The sequence below is a fragment of the Ahaetulla prasina genome, chromosome 1, assembly GCF_028640845.1.
Source record: "Ahaetulla prasina isolate Xishuangbanna chromosome 1, ASM2864084v1, whole genome shotgun sequence".
Lineage (NCBI taxonomy): Eukaryota > Metazoa > Chordata > Lepidosauria > Squamata > Colubridae > Ahaetulla > Ahaetulla prasina.
Window position 1 is genome coordinate 261,435,823 of NC_080539.1, and position 19,167 is coordinate 261,454,989.

General features: G+C 37.7%; 1 protein-coding gene across 3 annotated transcripts in view; it reads right to left on the reverse strand.

Annotated features, from left to right (window-relative positions):
- Nucleotides 1-4,949: 4,949 nt before the first annotated feature.
- The window catches only part of SLC25A22 (solute carrier family 25 member 22), an 80,324-nt gene continuing 66,106 nt past the window's right edge, over nt 4,950-19,167 (reverse strand). For all 3 annotated transcript variants that reach the window (XM_058157201.1, XM_058157210.1, XM_058157220.1), the window contains exon 10: nt 4,950-18,976. In XM_058157201.1, coding sequence (XP_058013184.1) covers nt 18,823-18,976 — 154 coding nt within the window. In that variant the 3' untranslated portion in view covers nt 4,950-18,822. The remainder of the gene's footprint in view (nt 18,977-19,167) is intronic.

Consider the following 19,167-nt stretch of genomic DNA (forward strand, 5'->3'; position numbering starts at 1 on the left):
AGCGCTTTGAAGATTGTTACCAAAACCTTGAAGCGCACCCGGAAGGCCACAGGCAGCCAGTGCAGTCTGCGCAGGAGAGGTGTTACATGGGCACCCCGAGGGGCTCCCTCTATCACCCGCGCAGCCGCATTCTGGACTAACTGAAGCCTCCGGGTGCCCCTCAAGGGGAGCCCCATGTAGAGAGCATTGCAGTAATCCAGACGAGACATCACGAGGGCGTGAGTGACCGTGCATAGGGCATCACGGTCTAGAAAGGGGCGCAACTGGCGAACCAGGCGAACCTGGTAAAAAGCTCTCCTGGAGACGGCCGCCAAATGATCTTCGAAAGACAGCCGTTCATCCAGGAGAACGCCCAAGTTGCGCACCCTCTCCACCAGGGCCAGTGACTCGCCTCCAACAGTCAGCCGCGGACTCAGCTGACTGTACCGGGATGCCGGCATCCACAGCCACTCTGTCTTGGAGGGATTGAGCTTGAGCCTGTTTCTCCCCATCCAGACCCATACGGCTTCCAGACACCGGGACAGCACCTCGATAGCTTCGTTGGGGTGGCCCGGTGTGGAAAAGTACAGCTGAGTATCATCAGCGTACAGCTGGTACCTCACACCGAAGCCACTGATGATCTCACCCAGCGGCTTCATATAGATGTTGAACAGAAGGGGCGAGAGAATCGACCCCTGCGGCACCCCACAAGTGAGGCGCCGCGGGGCCGACCTCTGCCCTCCTGTCAACACCGTCTGCGACCGATCGGAGAGATAGGAGGAGAACCACCGATAAACGGTGCCTCCCACTCCCAATCCCTCCAACCGGTGCAGCAGGATACCATGGTCGATGGTATCGAAAGCCGCTGAGAGGTCTAATAGGACCAGAATAATATAACAAAGCACCTATTGGTTCTAAAGATCGAGTTTGGGTTTATTTAAAAGGGAACTCTTACTTTAATTCTTTGGGGGGGGGAGGTGCCTTTTTGAGTCAATCATGGCAGCTGACCTTGCCTGTTTCCAAAGGCTGAGAACTAGTGACTGGCCCAAAGTTATCTAGCTAACTTTTTGCCTAAACTGGATTCTAACCCGATGCTTTTATCACTACACTCAACTGGCTCTCTAAAGTACAGGGAAAAGTACCCTTTTCTATCAAATGAAACCTTCATGATTACAAATAGAAATTTCACTGGCTCATCCAACCTTATCTGACTTTAAGATTAGCAAGAAAGCTTTAATATAATTTAAGTTACTAAAGAATGCATGTGTTCTCTTTTATCAGCCCATTGTTTTCAAGCCACAAATTTTGAAAAATTGCTGGATAAATGTTGCATATTATGCTGCTTTTGTTGCATTTGTCCTTTATATTGTATCAAAACAGTATGGGAGGGGGGGATCAAACCAGTGGTGAAATCCACATTTTTAAAATACCGGTTATGTGGGCATGGCTTGGTGGACGTGGCAGTGGAAGGATATTGCAAAATCTCTATTCTCATTCCACTCTGGGGCCGGGCAGAGGTGGTATTAACTGGTTTTCTGAACTGCTCAAAATTTCCGCTACTAGTTTTCCAGAACCTATCAGATTTTACCCCTGGATCAAACCTACTCTTGGAAACTTATTTTGGCAGCTTAAATCTAGAAAAAATGTTTTTAATATGTGTTTTGTTGTTTTGGATTTATGTTTTAAATCTCCCAAAGGAATATTTGGGCCACCTGAAGTCACTCTGTAAACTGAGATGATGTACAAGTCAATAATAAAATCCTGATTTACATTAATTTAAAGCTGATCAATTTGGCATGTCTCCCAAAAGCTTCAAATGCGTATTTGCATTACTGCAAGGAATAATAGTTTTCATCTGGCCGCACTTGCTTTTCTTCTTCAAGTTTATTAGTGATACATGGTGATTTGCTCAATTTTGTTCCTTAATATAGCCACTTTCAAACATCATTTTTAAATTTACCTGAATGGTAAAAAGAAATATACACATACAGAGGAACAGGAAATTTAAGAGTGGCCACAAGATGGTAGTACACTGTGTGGGAAGAAAGAAAACGGAGGGAAGCAAACAGGAAAAAAATGAACAAGGTGACCCTGTTGCTTGTGCAAAAAGATCAGAATTCAGGCAAGAGGAAAATAAAGACAATGAAATCACTGGGTCATGATAAGAACCAGTTCATTAAATTACTAAGCTGTGGCTTGTTCTTTTTGATCTTTTTACATTGATGTCACTGAGGAAACGGGGCTGTGGTAAGTAGCTAGCTTGTGTTTGTGACAAACAGTCAGCCAGCCCTAACCCATAGACACAACCTATATATAACTGGGTCTTGAGGGAAACAGATAAACCAGACCCCATTAAAAGTTGCTAAAGAGTTGCTAAATTGGTAATTTGATAAATTGGACTGCTGTATTAACGTGATCTATGGATACTACAAATGGTTCTGCTTGATTTCACAAAAACAAAATGAAATTTGATCTTCATCTCTATCTTGAAATTTCACTGGACATTACCTTAAGCGGACTCTTGAAATTAAAGTTTTCACGTTGTTTACTGCTGTGTAAAAACTGAAAACTCTGCCTTTAAGCTACATATTCAACAGGTCTTAAGCAAATTGTGCTCAAATAAGCTCACAGTCGAGCTTGACTCCATTTTGTGGAAGCTCGGCTGACTTTTCTGGTTTTTAAAATCACTTTTGCTTCATTCTACTGTTCAATATATTTGTAGTGATGAACAACGATCTAATATAAAAGACAGACTAAAATATTTTCATACACACACACATACATACATACATACATACATACCCACATTTTTCAGAGTATAAGACGCACTCCCCCCCTCCAAAAGTGGGTGGAAATGTCTGTGCATCTTATACAGCAAATGTTGCTGAAGCCCCGCTGACTGACCGGCCCCACCCTTCAGCCATTTTTAGCCTCTGCACATCACATTTTTGGCCTCTGCATGCTCCATTTTATCCGTTCCAGGCTGCAGGGATCGCCACAGCACATTGCTGCCAATCACTGCCTCTTTACATCATGTTTTTGGCCTCCATGCATTGCATTTTTGGCCTGCACACGCCTTGTTTTAGACCTGTTCTGGGCTGTGGGGATTGCCACAGCACATTGCTGCCGATTGCTGTCTCTGCGTGTTGCGTTTTCAACTTCCGCACACCCCATTTTTGGCGTCCATATGTCACATTATCATCCAGGTGGTGGGGATCTCCACTGCTGATCCCTGCCGCCTGGAACTGTCTGAAAACGCAACGCACAGAGGCCAAAAACGGGGCGTGCGGAGGCTGAAAATGTGATGTGCAGAGGCTGAAAACCAACATGCAGCGGCGACAATTGGCAGCAATGTGCTATGAAAATCCCCGCAGCCTGGAAAGGGTCTAAAATGGAGCATGCGAAAGCCGAAAATGCAACACCTGGCCAAAAACGTGGTGCACAGAGGCCAAAAATGCAGTGTGCAGAGCCGGCAATGGGCTGTGGCGATCCCCACAGCCTGGAACAGCTGATTGGCAGTATTCCAGGAGGCCAATCCAGCTGCCAATCAGCTGCTTGTGCTGAATCAGGCTGTGATAATGTGCTGAAGCTGACCAGACTGTTTGCTGTTTGGTGCAAGGACGCTAGCCAGATGAATACTGATGGATGCTGGTAGGCAGAGGAATAAATTTTTTTTCTTGTTTTCCTTCCCAAAAACTAATGTGCGTCTTATACTCTGGAGCGTCTTATACTCCAAAAAACGGTATATATATTATTAATAAGGTTAGCAAGAAAGCTTTAATGTAATTAAGTTGCACTATTTTAGTTAATTTTAGTTAATATTAGTTGATTTTCCTGCCTAGGTTTTATATCTAGGCAGGAAAAAGCAAAAGTACAAGTACAGATTAGGCGAAACCTCACTCAAAAACAGTAACTGTGAGAGGGACCTTGGAGTCCTAGTGATCACTTAAACATGAGCCAGCAGTATGCAGCAGCAGTCAAAAAAGCTAACACAATCCTTAGTTGTATAAACAGAGGGATAGAATCAAAATCATGTGAAGTATTAGTACTGCTTTATAAAGCCTTAATAAGATCAGACCTGGAATACTGCATTCAGTTTTGAACACCATGAAAAAGGTGTTGAGACTTTGGGAAAAAAATGTGGAAAGAAGAGCAACTAAGGTCTGGAGACAAAAAATATGAAGAATGGTTGCCATTTGGGTATGGCTAGTCCAGAGAAAAGAAAAACTAGGGGGGCCATGATAGCAGTATTTCAGTATTTGAGGGGCCACCACAAAGAAGAGGGTGGGGGTTCAGCTCATTTTCCAAAGCACCATAAGGCAAGACAAGAAACTATGGATGGAAACTAATCAAGGAGAGAAGCAACCTGGAATTAAGGAGAAAATTCCTAACAATGAGCACAATTAACCAGTGGAACAGCTTGCCTTCAGAAGCTGTAGGTGCTTCATCACTGTAGATTTTTAAGCAAAGACTGTCTGAAATGATATTGGGTCTCCTGTTTGAGCAGAAGGTTGGATTAGTGGCCACCAAGGTCCCTTCCAGATCTACTCGGATTAAAGTTATTATAAAAAGCATGTGTTCTATCAGCAAGTTATATTTTCAAACCACACATCCTGAGAAATTCATTGTTGGATAGGTTGCATATTGCTTTTACAGTACTGTAATTGTAATAGTATCCAAACAATATATTTGGGATGGGGGACCCAGCTTTGGGGAATCCTTGTGTGAAATTTCAATTAGAACGTATCTTCTGAACTCACTATTGAATGTGGGCAGTTGTTATTGGTCAATAGTCACTGATTTAACTCAATTTAATAAACTCCTATGTTCCTTTTAATATTAGGATGACTTAGTCCAACTTATTATCTTTAATTTTTCCAGTCTGAAGAATACACACATTTTTTTATTTAGGTAATTACAGTACTGTGAAGATCACAAATAAAAGTTAAAAACCACAAGAAAAAATCAAATAGCACTGGAGAATTAGATTTTAATTCTATTTAGATATTTATTTTACATGACAATACACAAAAGTACTTTTCAAAACTCTTCAGGAGAAAAAAATCATTCTCCTTTTAAGTTTTATTTTTAAGCAGCACTTTAAAAAAACCACAGTACAAGTAGTTTAAAATTCCTATTCAGCAACAGGATATACTAAAATTGTAATCTGGAACTTCATTCAGGAACATCTCAGAACAAAATAAGCGTGTGCACAAACACGCACACATACAGAGGCTAATGTAAATGGAAACATAAAATGTTATTTAATTGAATAAATGAGTGTTTAAGATAAGGAATAACAAGGTATTTTCATATCAGAAAATAAATAGTGAACATAAAATGATATAATCTTGTCAACTGACATATTACGAACAGAAATTATCAGTACTAAAAACAATACAGTTCAGAAAAGTTGATTGGTTCTTCCTGTTTTCTGTTGAAACTAACCAAGGCCTTAAACTCCAAAAAGTCAGTCTAGGAAATTTTGAAATAGAAGGCCTACCTGACATTGAGTTCTCAAAGAAAATCAACTATGTCAGATAAAGAAAGAGGATGTGTCACAATTACATTCCTAACTTAGATTAAGAGTGAAGAAGTTTGTCCAAAACCATTTTACCATGTTAATTCCTATCCCTCCAGTGTTGTATTGGACACGAAATCACAAATACACACTAAATTGCACTATTGAAGAAACAGTTGCGGGGCCTGAAAAATACAACCAAGGAAACAAAAACGCCAAAGCAGGAGAGGAAGCATCTATGGTTTTAGGAGGGGAAAGAGGAAAACCTGTGCTACTGGATCAAACTCACTGATGCAATGAGGAGAATTGGTGACAAACCTGAAAAAAATAAGTTCAAAAATAAAAGCGATACCCCACCCGACCCTGCCACTCCACAAAAGCATTAGATGTAAGCACAATATCAAAACATTCCCATCTGGAACCTCCAGCAGTGTGCATTCTTGCACAAAAATACAGCCCCATACAAAAAAAGCTGAACTTTGCATGCCAAAGACGACCTAACACCAAGAACTCAGTGATCACTGCATACATATGTAACACAAAATGGATGCCTGAGGTCCATCAGTTTTCACAAAGGCAGGCTTACAAAATGAGCATTTTAACCATCATTTAACAAGGGGGCTCTGTCCCCTTTCACACTTGTTTTCAGTATTTGCTCAAATTATTGAAATAACCTAGTTTCAAATGGGAGCAAGAAATATTGTTTTAGTTCACAGACCTGTCAGGTGTATACCGTATATGTCGGCCTTTGTATATGCTTCGTGGCATTTTGTGGAACACAGAAAGTGGATTCTATGGTCCACAAACTATTGTTAACAACTCCAGGTGACAGAACTGAGATCAATTTATGCTGAAAATTATCAGATCCATTCATTTGCCAAGACTCTGTATGATATATTTTGAAGTTCGCTATATAGCCGTGATGGCACGCGTGTCCGAAGTGGCATGCGGAGCCATCATGCCTGGCACGTGCGGCATCACCCGTTCCTCTTCTGGGTTTCTGGCGCACATGCACACGCGATGATTAGCTGGCCTTTCTGCGTGCGGCAGTTCCAGAAACTGGAAGAGCTTGTCTTCCATTTTCCAGTGTGAGCATGCATGTTGGCCAGCTGATTGGCACGTGTGCATGCATGGCAGTAACCGGAAGACTTGCTGATGTGCCAGAAACCAGAAGTACCTTATCTGGTGCGCACATGCCCCCTGGGCAGCTCCTCCTCCTGGTCGCGGAGCACACGTGCTAAGTGCTCCCTTTTCAGCACTCGGTGCCGAAAAGGGTCGCCATCACTGCTATATAGCTTTACATACAATATTTTTTAATGAGCCAGAATTGTATTTCCAGTTCAGATCAACAAAAAGAGGTTGAAAAAATGGAACATACAAGGGCCAGCTGCTCTCTCAGAACTTTAAAAATTGTCCAGATATACCCCAAGTAAAGGCTAAACACACTTTTATTGGATAGTGACATAAAATCTATTTTCCAGGACTGAATAGTGAGGCACACACAGCATTGACTATAGTTTGTGCTTGTGATAAACAAAGCCACTTCCTGAAATGTTGCTTTTTATGCTTTCCAACCACATAGATAGTTAGAAATTATATAGAGGATCTTGGGACTTTGTCAGATCAATTCAAAAAAAGGAGAACCAATAGGATCAAATTTGATGTAGGCAAATAAGCCAGCAAAAGAAAGATGGAGTTTGAAAATGGGCGTGATCCAAACCAGAGCTGTGAAGAAAAATCTTGCAGAATACAGGTGGTCCTTGACTTACAACAGTTCATTTAGTGACCGTTCAGTTACAACGGTGCTGAAAAAAGTGACTTATGACCGTTTTGCACATTTACGACCATTGCAGCACCCTGATGGTCACATGATCAAAATTCAGATGCTTGGCACCTGGTTCATATTTATTACATATCCCAGTGTCATATGATCCGCTTTCATGACCTTCTGACAAGCAAAGTCAATGGGGAAGCCAGATTCACTTAATAACTGTGTTACTAACAATTACAGTGATTCACTTAACAACTTTGGCAAGAATGGTCGTAAATTGGGGCAAAACTCACTTAATAAATGTTTCATTTAGCAACATAAATTCTGGGCTCAATTGTGGCCATAACTCAAGGACTACCTGTAACTCCTCCCATGCATCCCTATGAGAGAGGCTGTTGGGCAGCTGCTCAGAATGCTGCCAATCTCTCAATTCTTAGCCCCTCCCTCATCATGTGACTCAGGGCAGAATTATTATTAAAGTTGGAAGGAATTCCAGCAGCCTTGCTCTTCCTAACTTGTTTTGCAATGGATGTTCTTTCAAAAACAATTAAGCAACAGCCAATCATGCTGTGGGTGAAGAGGATTTTTTTTAAGGCACTTAGGCTACCCTGAAGATTAGAGGTGAGATATTTATCCTTTCAATAGTGATCAGCCATCACAGTGACAGTGTTGCCACTTCCTCCATATAGTGTCTGATCATTCCTTTATTTCCTCAATGCCACATAATAATACCTTACAAAGGAAGAAGAAGGAAGTAGGAACTGATTGGTTGATTGTTTTGGGGCTTCCAATCAAAAGGAGAGCCCACTGGCTCATGGAGAGGAAAAAGAGGATATTTGATTAAGTAAATAAATACTTGTTGAGCAACACAAAAATGGTTGTGGGGATAGTCAAGGGTCATCAGGAAAGGGATACACTTTGACTGGAAGCTCGTCTGATCTAGAATTTTCTAATATTAACTCTTCCCATGGTGGCATTTATATAAGCGCCAATTATTTGGAGCAGAGTTTGGATTAAAAGTGGACTGTTTATTTGTAACTGCTTTATTTTAGATGCAATATGCAGCAGTGTCACATACAGCACATTGCATCATATCTTAACTTTCCCCATATTCTTAAAGTGCATGTGAGTTGACGCCATCTCTTGATATGACTTTCACTTGACCCACCTGCCCCCAATTAATTCTATATATTGTTCCTAATGCAGATCATATCATACTTTCAAAATGTCAAATTTTATATGATTCTTCTGGCCACAGCTAAAGTATTTCCCAATAATAGTTATTCTCTATAAAGAACATGTCTTTCATATGCTTTGGTTCTCAATTTTGGAAGTTCTCCTTGAGCTTATTGTTTAGACACAAATGTGTAGCACCGGAGATCCATGGCTTAATTTACAGAAGACAGACTACCACTGTTCTTGCTCACATTCTGTCATTGTGACAGTAAAGCTGAGTGAACCTGTGGGTACAAACCTGTTGGCTAACGTGTCTTTGCAAAACACAACAACCTGGGAGGAAATTCTATGGAAATGTCTCAAAACAAGCCAGCAGAAGTGTGCTGCTCCCTATTAATTACTGACATTTGATTTCATGTCTAGACAGAGAAACAATTCTAACATTGTGAAGACAGAGAGAAACCTATAAAACTGAGCTGATCAGAAATAAAAACAGTCCTTGGAGATGTCTACGTAGGCTTGTTATTTTTCAGTGAAGCTGTAACTCAGTTACATCCTTGCATCTAAAAACAAAGCTATTCTCTAGGCAAGCCTGGCATGCAAAACTGAATATATTGCCTGTCCATCTATCTGCCTCTCTTTCTCACACACACAATTAGCAACGACTTAGTATTTAAACAACAGAGTTGCGGGAGGACCAAAATTTGTCATGATGAATCCAGCTCATTGTTTTGAGATGGAAAAATGTTTTGTTTGTTTCAGTTATTTTTGCACTATACAGTATGTTGTCTGGCTGACTTGCAGCTCTTTATATTATGCAAACATTTTCTACCCTCTACTTTGTGGAAATTTCTACCAAAGAAGACTCTACATTCCATCTAGCGCTGGAGTAAGAGGACAAAAATTTCAATTATTGAGAGTAATTTGCACCAAATACAGGTTTACTAATGAAATGTCTTCTCAACTCTTGGACGCAGACAAATCTCTAAGTGGCCTCAATGACTCTGCAAAAGAATGCAAATGACCAGCTGTCTGCAAGGAATACTAATCCTTCCATTCCTCACCATCCAATCAGGGCTGAAGAAGCTTCTTGGATGAGAAGCAAAATGTCTTCAAAGAAGAACAAGAAAGTCCACTTGCCTCTTGAAAAAGCACCTTTGGGACCCATCTCTCAGGGTTTTTTCCCTTATCCCTTATCCCCCATATCAACAACTACCACTTCATGTAAAGTTGGAAGTCACCCATATATGAATAAAGCAAGTGAATTAACTGCATATTTTTCATTATGTTTTATGTTTTTGTTTTATGTTTACATTATGTTCATTATGTGAAAACTGAGTTTGAAAAATGGTGCCAGTTTGAGTAGAGACAGGACTGAGACAAAAATGCTGTTGTTGAACTTGCTTAACAAATAATAAAAGTAGCAGTATTAGAAGAGATGGCAAAAGAGATCAAAACTTTTTGTAATAATTTAAAATAAGCAGGCACTGCCATGTTGTGCTGAAACTAAAGAAGACACAGAAGAGAATATTATGAAAGTACAAACAGGAGGTAAACAATCAGGGTTACTGTTAAACATTAAGATAAAGGTAACGCCAATCTGCATATTTGGATAATTTATAGTTTATGGGAAGAATGAGATAATGGGAGATAGTTTTGTCTTTTGTTGAAGAACGTATAGACTGTAGAAGTAAAAAAAGAAGTTGTAAGGAGAACATAGTGACAAATTTAAACAAGTTCAGGAAGGATAAGCACACACTAATGCCATTACAATTCAGAACAGCTGTGTTTTTTCCAATGATATGCTAATCTGTTAAAGCTGAGCATTGAAAGTAAAGAAAATAGACACCTTCAAATTATGGATTTGGAGACTATTACTGAGAGAACCCTAGACAGCAAGGGGAACCAATTCAATCTGTTCTAAAGAAAATAAAGACTGTTCCCTTGAGACAGTGATCAGTAGCAGAAATTTGAGAACTGAGCATGTGATTCAAATACATGGTGAACTATAATAAAAAAAACCCTGTTCTTGGCAAGGCTGAGGGAAGCAGAAGAAGGGGGAGGCAACAGAGATAAACAGAATTAAGGAGATCACTGGAATATCTGGGAAAGTGCTATGGATTATCACTGGGACAGATGGTGCTCTTATAGTCATATTTGGCCTATAATTATGACATTTAACTAACATTTCTCATAACAAAGCTAAATGACATGTCTTCCGCCATGGATTTAAATCTAAGTCTTTCCCTCTTTTAAAAAGTTTTTAATAGAAACATTTTATTAAAAAAAATGATTATGCAAAATCCTAAAGAAAAAAAGATTGGCATAAGCAAATATCCTTTAGGGCTATGGATAATTGCTGTAATCTATTACATGCAGAGGCTACAAAATTGTATGATTTTCCTCCAGTTTTTTTTTTAAAGCACAATGCATCTCACCATTTCTCCCCTTTTAAAGCAAGTGTCTCATATGAACTAGACTAGAAGCTTATTCATGGTACAAGCAACATTGGAAGAGGTGCATGAAAAAAAAATTACCAACACTATTTTTTTCTTAAATCCAAGGTCAGAGAAGAAGCAAGTAAATTACATAGGGTATATAGACAATTGGAAGATTATTTGAGCAATGGAATTCTGTTCAGGGCTACAAGGAAGGACATGACAATGCCATAAAGAAGATGGCAAGCAGCGGAATACAAAAAATGCTTTGGAGTCCATTCAGACACCAAGGCTTGGACAGATGGAGGTGGCAAAGGCTGAAAAAAATATCAATGAATCAGGCTATAACTTTGTCTTAATAGACTATGACAGGAAGCAGATGGAATTGAAAATCCATACTTAAAAATTAAAAGTAAGCTGATTTTCAAGGTCTCTTTTTTCTTCTAAGAAGGAAGCCTCTCCCCTTTAATGATGAAGCATCATTCGGAATTTAACAGGCCATTTAAATTTTCAGATTAACTTCAAGTATGTCTTAATTTTATATTCAAAACACATTCACTGGCCAAAAGATTTGCAGCAACCAATTATCAAAATGTGATCAAAACATGAGTTTTTTAAAATTGTAAATGTATATTCCATTTGTCATTTTTGTTCAAGCTCCCAGTGGTTCAAGCAGTTGAATACTGTAGACTTCCTTCTAAGGTTACAGTGACATGATACAAAGCTATAAAATATTAATTTCCACTCTCATATGGCAGGTTTCATCAGAAAAATGGGAATTTTAAATTTTAATCTTCCCAAACTGATCCCATGTTTCTAGAAAACTGCAACCTTATTTATACTTCAAAAATATCACTAGATATTTACTTCCTTTTCATGTCGTAAGAATATATTGTAAGCTGCTGCGCAGTAAAATAACAGGATTCTTAATAGCTTAAGTAGCTATTTTTTGTATTTATACAACAGAGCTGTAATATACATATCAAGTATTACAATCCATTTCATAGCAGCAAAACTTACTGAGGACCAGCACAATGCACTATCTTAGAAAGTTTTGAAGAAATAAAAGTGACAAGGAATCTTATAGCACCTTAAAAATTAGCATCCTTTATAAATCAAATACAAATAGCAGACGAATTTTTTCCCTCCTCAATAGGGTGAATGTCATAGTAAATATTGACTGAAATCGCAAAGATTTCAATAAATTATGTTGGGAAAACAACATTCAAATTAACCTTCCCATCAGCAGCCATGTCATCAAAATGTTAAGTTGCATCATGAAATGTATCAACTGGAAATATTTCCAGGCACTGTTTCATACAAAGGCACTGGTGCACAAACAAGGGTAATACATTAATGATAAATATCTGCAAAGTTCAATGATTATCATAACCAAGATCTCACAGGATAACTCCAGTATCTTGCAGGAAATGTTGCAATTCAACTACCCTAAATCTTGCAAAGCTTTCAGTAGCAAAGTATCCCCAAATTTTGTGATGTTGTTTAAACATTATTCAATGTTAAGGTTCCACAGATGCTATTGCAAACCCTGCCCTAATAGCAGAATAAGGGAACAAGAGAAATCATATATTTGTGTTAATGTCGCACCAATGTCTAGAGCAGAGATCCAAATCTGAGCATCCCCTCCTTAGCAAGATCTTGTATGTGGTTCTGGAACCACTGTTAAATTTCAGTAGTGTAGCAGTAAGGATTATCAACACACATTTAATGGCCAACTTTAATATTTGTATTATATTTTATGCCACCTTTTTGTCTGTGTAGTTTGCATCAGATTAATCAAGGTTTTAAATTCCTCATTTTGTTACTGCCTCTTTTAGCCTTGTTAGCTTGGTTTAAATCAGCAGGGAGCTTTTTTAAAATTATCTCCTTCCTTGATCTAGATGTTACCAATACCACTGTCTTTTCATCATGCTCCTTTATTAATATGGATCCCAGAGATATTGTTATCCTCTGGGTGTACCTAAATGTGATATTCCTTCTTCTGATTCACTTTTTTCTAGGTAACTAAGTCTGAATGCCAGGTACCTTCGAATGCATGCAGGACACCCAAATTCAAAGAAACCATAATTGAGAAACAATTGATAAAATTCATTTAATGGATGAACAGAGGGGGAGATGGCACAGAGCACAGAATTTGATAAGGGGGAACCTGCATTTCCTAATGAACATTACATCTGGTTTTATTGCAGACATTTTGATGGGGTGGGGGAGGAGGAAGTATCAGGTCTATCCAGAATCTAATTTATAAATTCATTATAGCAACAGATCTGATGGTGGGAGGAATCAATGAACTGTACTGATTTTACAATAACAGATGGATTTAATAGAAAAACATTCAGGCAGTCTTTCAAGTCAACTCAGAAACAAATGTACTCCATTATTTATTAATTTTGGAACAGAAAGTGAGCTGGAACTCTTTGTCCACTGGTTCCCATGTGGGACAATTTCCAATTCTTTATTTTACTTTCTTCCTCCCATTTTCATTCTGCCCCATAGCATATCTTTTGAAGGTCAAAGCTATCCTCTGTTCAAAGTTCTGCACATATGTTCTAGAGTATTAGCATCTCTGTAGGAGTTTGCTACATCTATAAGCTCTTTAGCTCAAAGCAGGAATCACCCTCCATTTCCTTATCGGTGTATCGCTTATATCCTACCCTGTAGATGCAGGTTGCTCTGGACCAACACTCTCTTCTTGACGGCAGAACCATAAGCACTTGCAAAGGAGGATATGAGAGTATTAGAACATTTTCCTATCTAACATGGTGGGAAGACAAAGCTGCACATGAAAAAGATCCTACTCGGCTATAATACAGTATATCTACTAGCTTTAAAAATTATACTGTTAAAATATGAAGTCTAAAATCTGACCTTCACTGATAAGACTATTGACAGAATGTTACATATAGGAGCTACTACGCATTTGTGAGAGGAATAAAAACTAGAAGTGTTTCCTAATTTTAAAAAATCATGTTAAAGCAAGGCCCGAGTTTTTAGAAAAGGCAATCAGCAAATGTATCATTAAATAAACATATATTTGAAGCATGAGAGACTTTTAGCTTTAAATTCAGAAATAATTCCAGTTAGAGATTTACAGGATTGTATTATAAATGTTTTGGCCTGATCTGGGACAATTTCTGTCCAAAAAAAAGTAGATTTGGTTAATGATTAGGAAAATGAAAATAACTTTTCAAGAAGGAATAATAGATTCTATGAAAAATAGCTCTTTATATTAACAACACAGTAGTGGGTTTCAATTTAGTTTGCTACTGTTTTGCTTGTGTGCACGCACACACAGGTGATGCTTCTGGCATGGACCCTCTCGCCACCACTACCGATTCGCCCAATCTGGGGCCAACTGGTAGTAACCCACCACTGAACCAACATCCCTAACCAAGAATTATTTAAAGTACAGAAATATTTTCTTCTGTTGCTGTTACTCAATAAAAATTCACTGATTTCTGTGAATCAGAATCATGCCTAATTAGATGAATCTGCTAATGATTTATTTTTTCCCAAGTTCTATAGTTATATTGTCATCATTAATTACAAATCATTGTAATTTTCACAGAATCTAATTGCTTTTAAAATTTCAGAGGACAAAGTGCATATGAGAAGAAAACCTGACACAAAAGGGTTTTGATTGTATTTATTAATTTGCTTTGTTTATAAGATGTTTTATCTGTATTTAAATGCTGCTTAATAATATTTTGTGAAAAAAAGTAATTCTTGGTAGATGGAAAGTATAGAATCAAATTTTACTATTTTGTTATCTTCAGCATTAAACTTTCCTAATGCAAAAGATTTCAGTAGAAGCTCAGCGAGTAAAGAATGTATGTTCATTTTAGCTTACATAATAATTTACAGGAGAGTCTATCTCTAGTTTTACTTTAAAATATTTTGAAGTACTAACAAAATGAATTCCCTTAAATGAGTATCTGGGTAGTAACATTCATGAAATAGGCTTTATTCAGAAGAAGGATACAAAAGTTACCCTGTGATGCCCTTTCCCTGTTAATGTCCCCCACTATATTCTCCCATAGAACCAGTCTTAAACTGAGATTTGTTAAGATATTAATAATGGCAGTTAATGTCAGATTTGCATTCAGAGAAGAGATTTGAAGTAAAAGGACTGTAACAAAAGGGGACATTTTCCTGAAGGAAAATTATTGCAGCCTTCAAATCTCTTCTGGACACCCACCCATCCCTGTCATCTTTTTAAATTTTGTTTAATCCACAATACTTATTTTTATTTTTTATTTTATTTATTTTATTTTTAGAATTTAAGAAGGGATCAGCAAATAGCCTATATTTGCTATTATCATGTTTAATCATGGTACTATTATTTAATCAACCAGAGTCCTTTCTGAGCTGTTGTGCACAAGACCTAGAATGTTTAATCCGTATTTAGTAAATGAAATGTAGTCCTGAAAATTTGTTGCTTCTCAGTTAGCATGCAGTGGCTAAGACATGTTACCTGTTAACCTGCTTGTACCCTGTGAGTACAGACAAAAATGTGGTCAGACACAATTTAAAAAATGACAACAACTAACCAGCACATGATTAGACCTAGGACTGAGCTTTATATTGATGTTACACTGGTGGGGAACAATATAAAATATGATATCATGTATTAGATAACAAGTTTCTGTAGACCAGAATGTATATATGCATTTTATGTTGTACGCATTGCCTTCCATATGTCCAAAGTAAAAGCAGAAAAAGCTCAAAATCACATCCACATGATTCTATTAAAAACCCAACACCATTAACTTCTGTTCCACTTCAGTTTAATATACATCAGTTCTCCACTTCCCTTCCTAATGATCATCACCATCCAAACTCTAGGTGGATATTTCTAGACGCAGAGCCTCCACAGTTTTCTTCTAAGGCAGTCTCCAACCCTACTGTACCAAGTGGTCATTTTTAGATGCTCACCTCTGGCACATCTTCTTCCAAACATGCAATTAAGGGAGCTTTTACTTGCCAACAAATTACTGTGCTTTCATGCAAAGGCTGAAATGCAGATTGTTAAAGAGAAGCAATGGGAAGCTCACTGTATGAAAGCAGTTCACCTATGGACTTCATCTTATTTTCATTGCAAACTTTAGCCAGTGTTGGTTGTCACAGGCTAAATAGCAGACAGAATCACATATTTAAAAATAATACAAGCAATTCATTGTCAGGTCAATCTTTTTGCTTTATCAAGATTATCCTAAATACAACTGTGTTACATGGAATGTGCAAAAGTCACCATAGGCTGCAAGAGGCCTGTCAAAGCTCTTGGACCTTAGGTAGAAAAAGTCAAATCTGTTAAAACAAGACGAAAAACTTCTACAACTTAAAATATGCTTGAAGTCACATTGTGAGGGTTTCTTTTTAAAGTGAGCACTTGCGAGTAAACCTTTGGAAATCAAGAAACCTAAGAGACTGTCAATACCCCAGTGATTCACAATTTCCTTACAAGAAAAGAACTCAGCTAACTATGGCTCCACGGAGCTACAAGCCCCTCTGACAAGCATTCAGACAAACATTAATTACACTCCAATTAGATTGTCTCTGTAGCATAAGCATGCCTTAAAAATATTAGCGTTAACATTACTAGATAATATGAAGGCCTGTGAAATAGTGACACCTTATTTTACTACATCTGGGGCATGGTAAAGTTTTCCTTGCCCCAAAATAGTTCTTTTTCTCCTTTTCCAGCAGTACTGCTGACCCACAACTCAGCAGGAAATCTGCCTGATAAAGCATGCAGCTGCAATCTAGTAGCAATTTTATTAATCTGGCCATAGTTGAGGTATAAATAAATTTCTTTATCCATGCTTTCACCTTGCAATCTTGTAGACACTATTGTAGAGGATATTAAACATTTGATTCTTTTTTTTAAAAAATGACAATCATATTTTTAAAGTTTTCATTTAACCAAATGTTAATTAAAATAAGGATCTAAACTTTACTTATTAAAGTGCATCAACTAATCCTAATCTTGTGCTTCCTAAAAACCCAAAATTTTACTTAATTTCTGTTTCAAAAATATCAAAATATATTGTTGCAATTAATTCAAATATTATGTGCCATTATATTTCTTAGTTTAACAATGAAATCTTAAGGCGTTCTTTTTTTTTTTGAAGTGATGTCAGATTAGTTGGGTGAAAGAAATATTGCAAAAGAAGTTTTAAATCATGATTAAATGCTTATAAAAGGACAAAGAAAAATCTGTGTTTCATGAAACAAATTATTAAATATAGCTTCTATTCTAAACCAGTCTTACCTGCCCCACAGTTATTTTGACCATCTTCAACCCTACAACTAACTTTCCAAAACAGACATGGTTTTACACTGAATTTGAAAGAGCAAGTAAAAAAATTAATGACACATTTAAAAAAATCCTTATTATTCAAAAGATCTCATAAGGAATGTGAACATAGTTAATATTCAGATTTGGAATCCAAGAACATTTCTGAATTGAGAAGACAACTATGTATAAAAATTCTTTCTATAGGATGGCATAAAAATACTAGCAACTAAAGCAATCTACAGAGACAAGAAGTCCAAAATGTAAGCAAAAACATGCCAGAAATTGGATCTTCTGTCCCTTAAGACTAAAAGTGTTATAATTTTTAAAGAGAAATATTTTGTTTTTTTAAACATTTATCTCCCAATATTTGATATTCAAAAAGGAGCTGACTGAACTAACCAAAGCCAAGAACAAAAAAAGAAAGAAACAGCCAATAATGGAATGGCTTTTTCCACTGAAACAACTGTAAGGGAAAAACAACAGAAAACCAGCTTAAAATGAGAACATATATGCATGGATGACTTTATGAAAATAATAAATACGCAGACTTCCCCTCTACAATAAAAACTGGCATTTCAAAAATGCAATTTGTTGTTCAGGGGAAAAAATGATAATCTGCTGGTATATAGGTTAAACTTCTTTGACTTTGGTGTGACTAAAGAAACATGCAAGGTTTTCCTCTCTCATGCTCTGTTCCCAGCTTTTTTGTAGCACTGACCAGCCACAAAAGAGTTCAGTTGCCTTTGGTCTTGCTATGTTCCCAAACAAAAATAAGGGAGCAATAAACACATTCTATACGCAGATTAAAAGACACAGACATGTGAAACCCAGGATGGGGTGAAAAGTAGCATGGAAAGCAGCATCTCAGGCTGAAAGAGAGAAGTATTTATGTTACTAGAGTTTTTTCCAGCATATTTTTTTAAAAAAAATTAATTCAAATAATTTGGTTTCCCCCAACTGTCATGGCTCACATTCATGACCCTAGACATTTCCAAAAGATGAGGTTTCAGAGAGCAAATGCACAGTTGTCCCGAGTACATTTTCCCACATGGACCTATTATGAAGGTGATCCTTTCATAAAATCAAAACATTAAGATGCAGCTTTCCCTTTGCCCTCTCTTAATATTTAAAAGTTCATTAAGTCCAGCTAATTTGGAGAAGGGATGTTTAGGAGACTCATCTAAAAACCAATATTCTGATCTCAGTAATTGCCTGGGTCAAACTGACCTCCCTTTTATTGGGTACCAATCGATTTTTTTCCCCAGAGACCTAACCCCAAGAATAGAGGCATGGAAACAGGTCCTGTTCTTTTGCTCTTTCTTGAGTTGTTGGCAGTTCCAGAAAAGGGGAGAGGGGGCTCATCTTCCACTAGACAAGAGGAACAGCAGGCCAGTCAGACAGTCTGTGTTAAGCAGTGTCTTTAAAATTGATAATTAAAAAACAGATATGACTATTTAGGTATCCCGCCTCAGGGCCAAGTTGATATGAGGAAAAATAACTTTAGAGACAACATTCATTCCCACTATTACTGCTTGGAACCCTTTGTGCCGTTGCTCTGACATCACAATGACAAAAATACTATGATGAATTCCAATTGGATGAGAAGAAGGGTGAGAGGTTAATCCCGATGCCGTGGAAACATGTCGAGGATGAATTCAGCAATGCCGATGAAATAGACAACTTGTGCAATACCAAAGAGTGGGGCAATGACCAAGGCTCTGCAATATGCCCCCTTAAAAAAAGCCATGGGACCCTCATTACGCCAGATTTTCCTAGAAAAAGACACAGAGAAAAGAGATGAAATCACCGCTGGCTTCAAATATCATGATAAACCATGATTGGTTTCAATAACAGTTTGTTAAATAAATTGCATTAATCCACAAAACATTACAAACCAAACTGTCTGGAGTTGGAAAACATGCCAAGCCAGTATCAGATCAACCACTTTACATGTCAGGTTTAC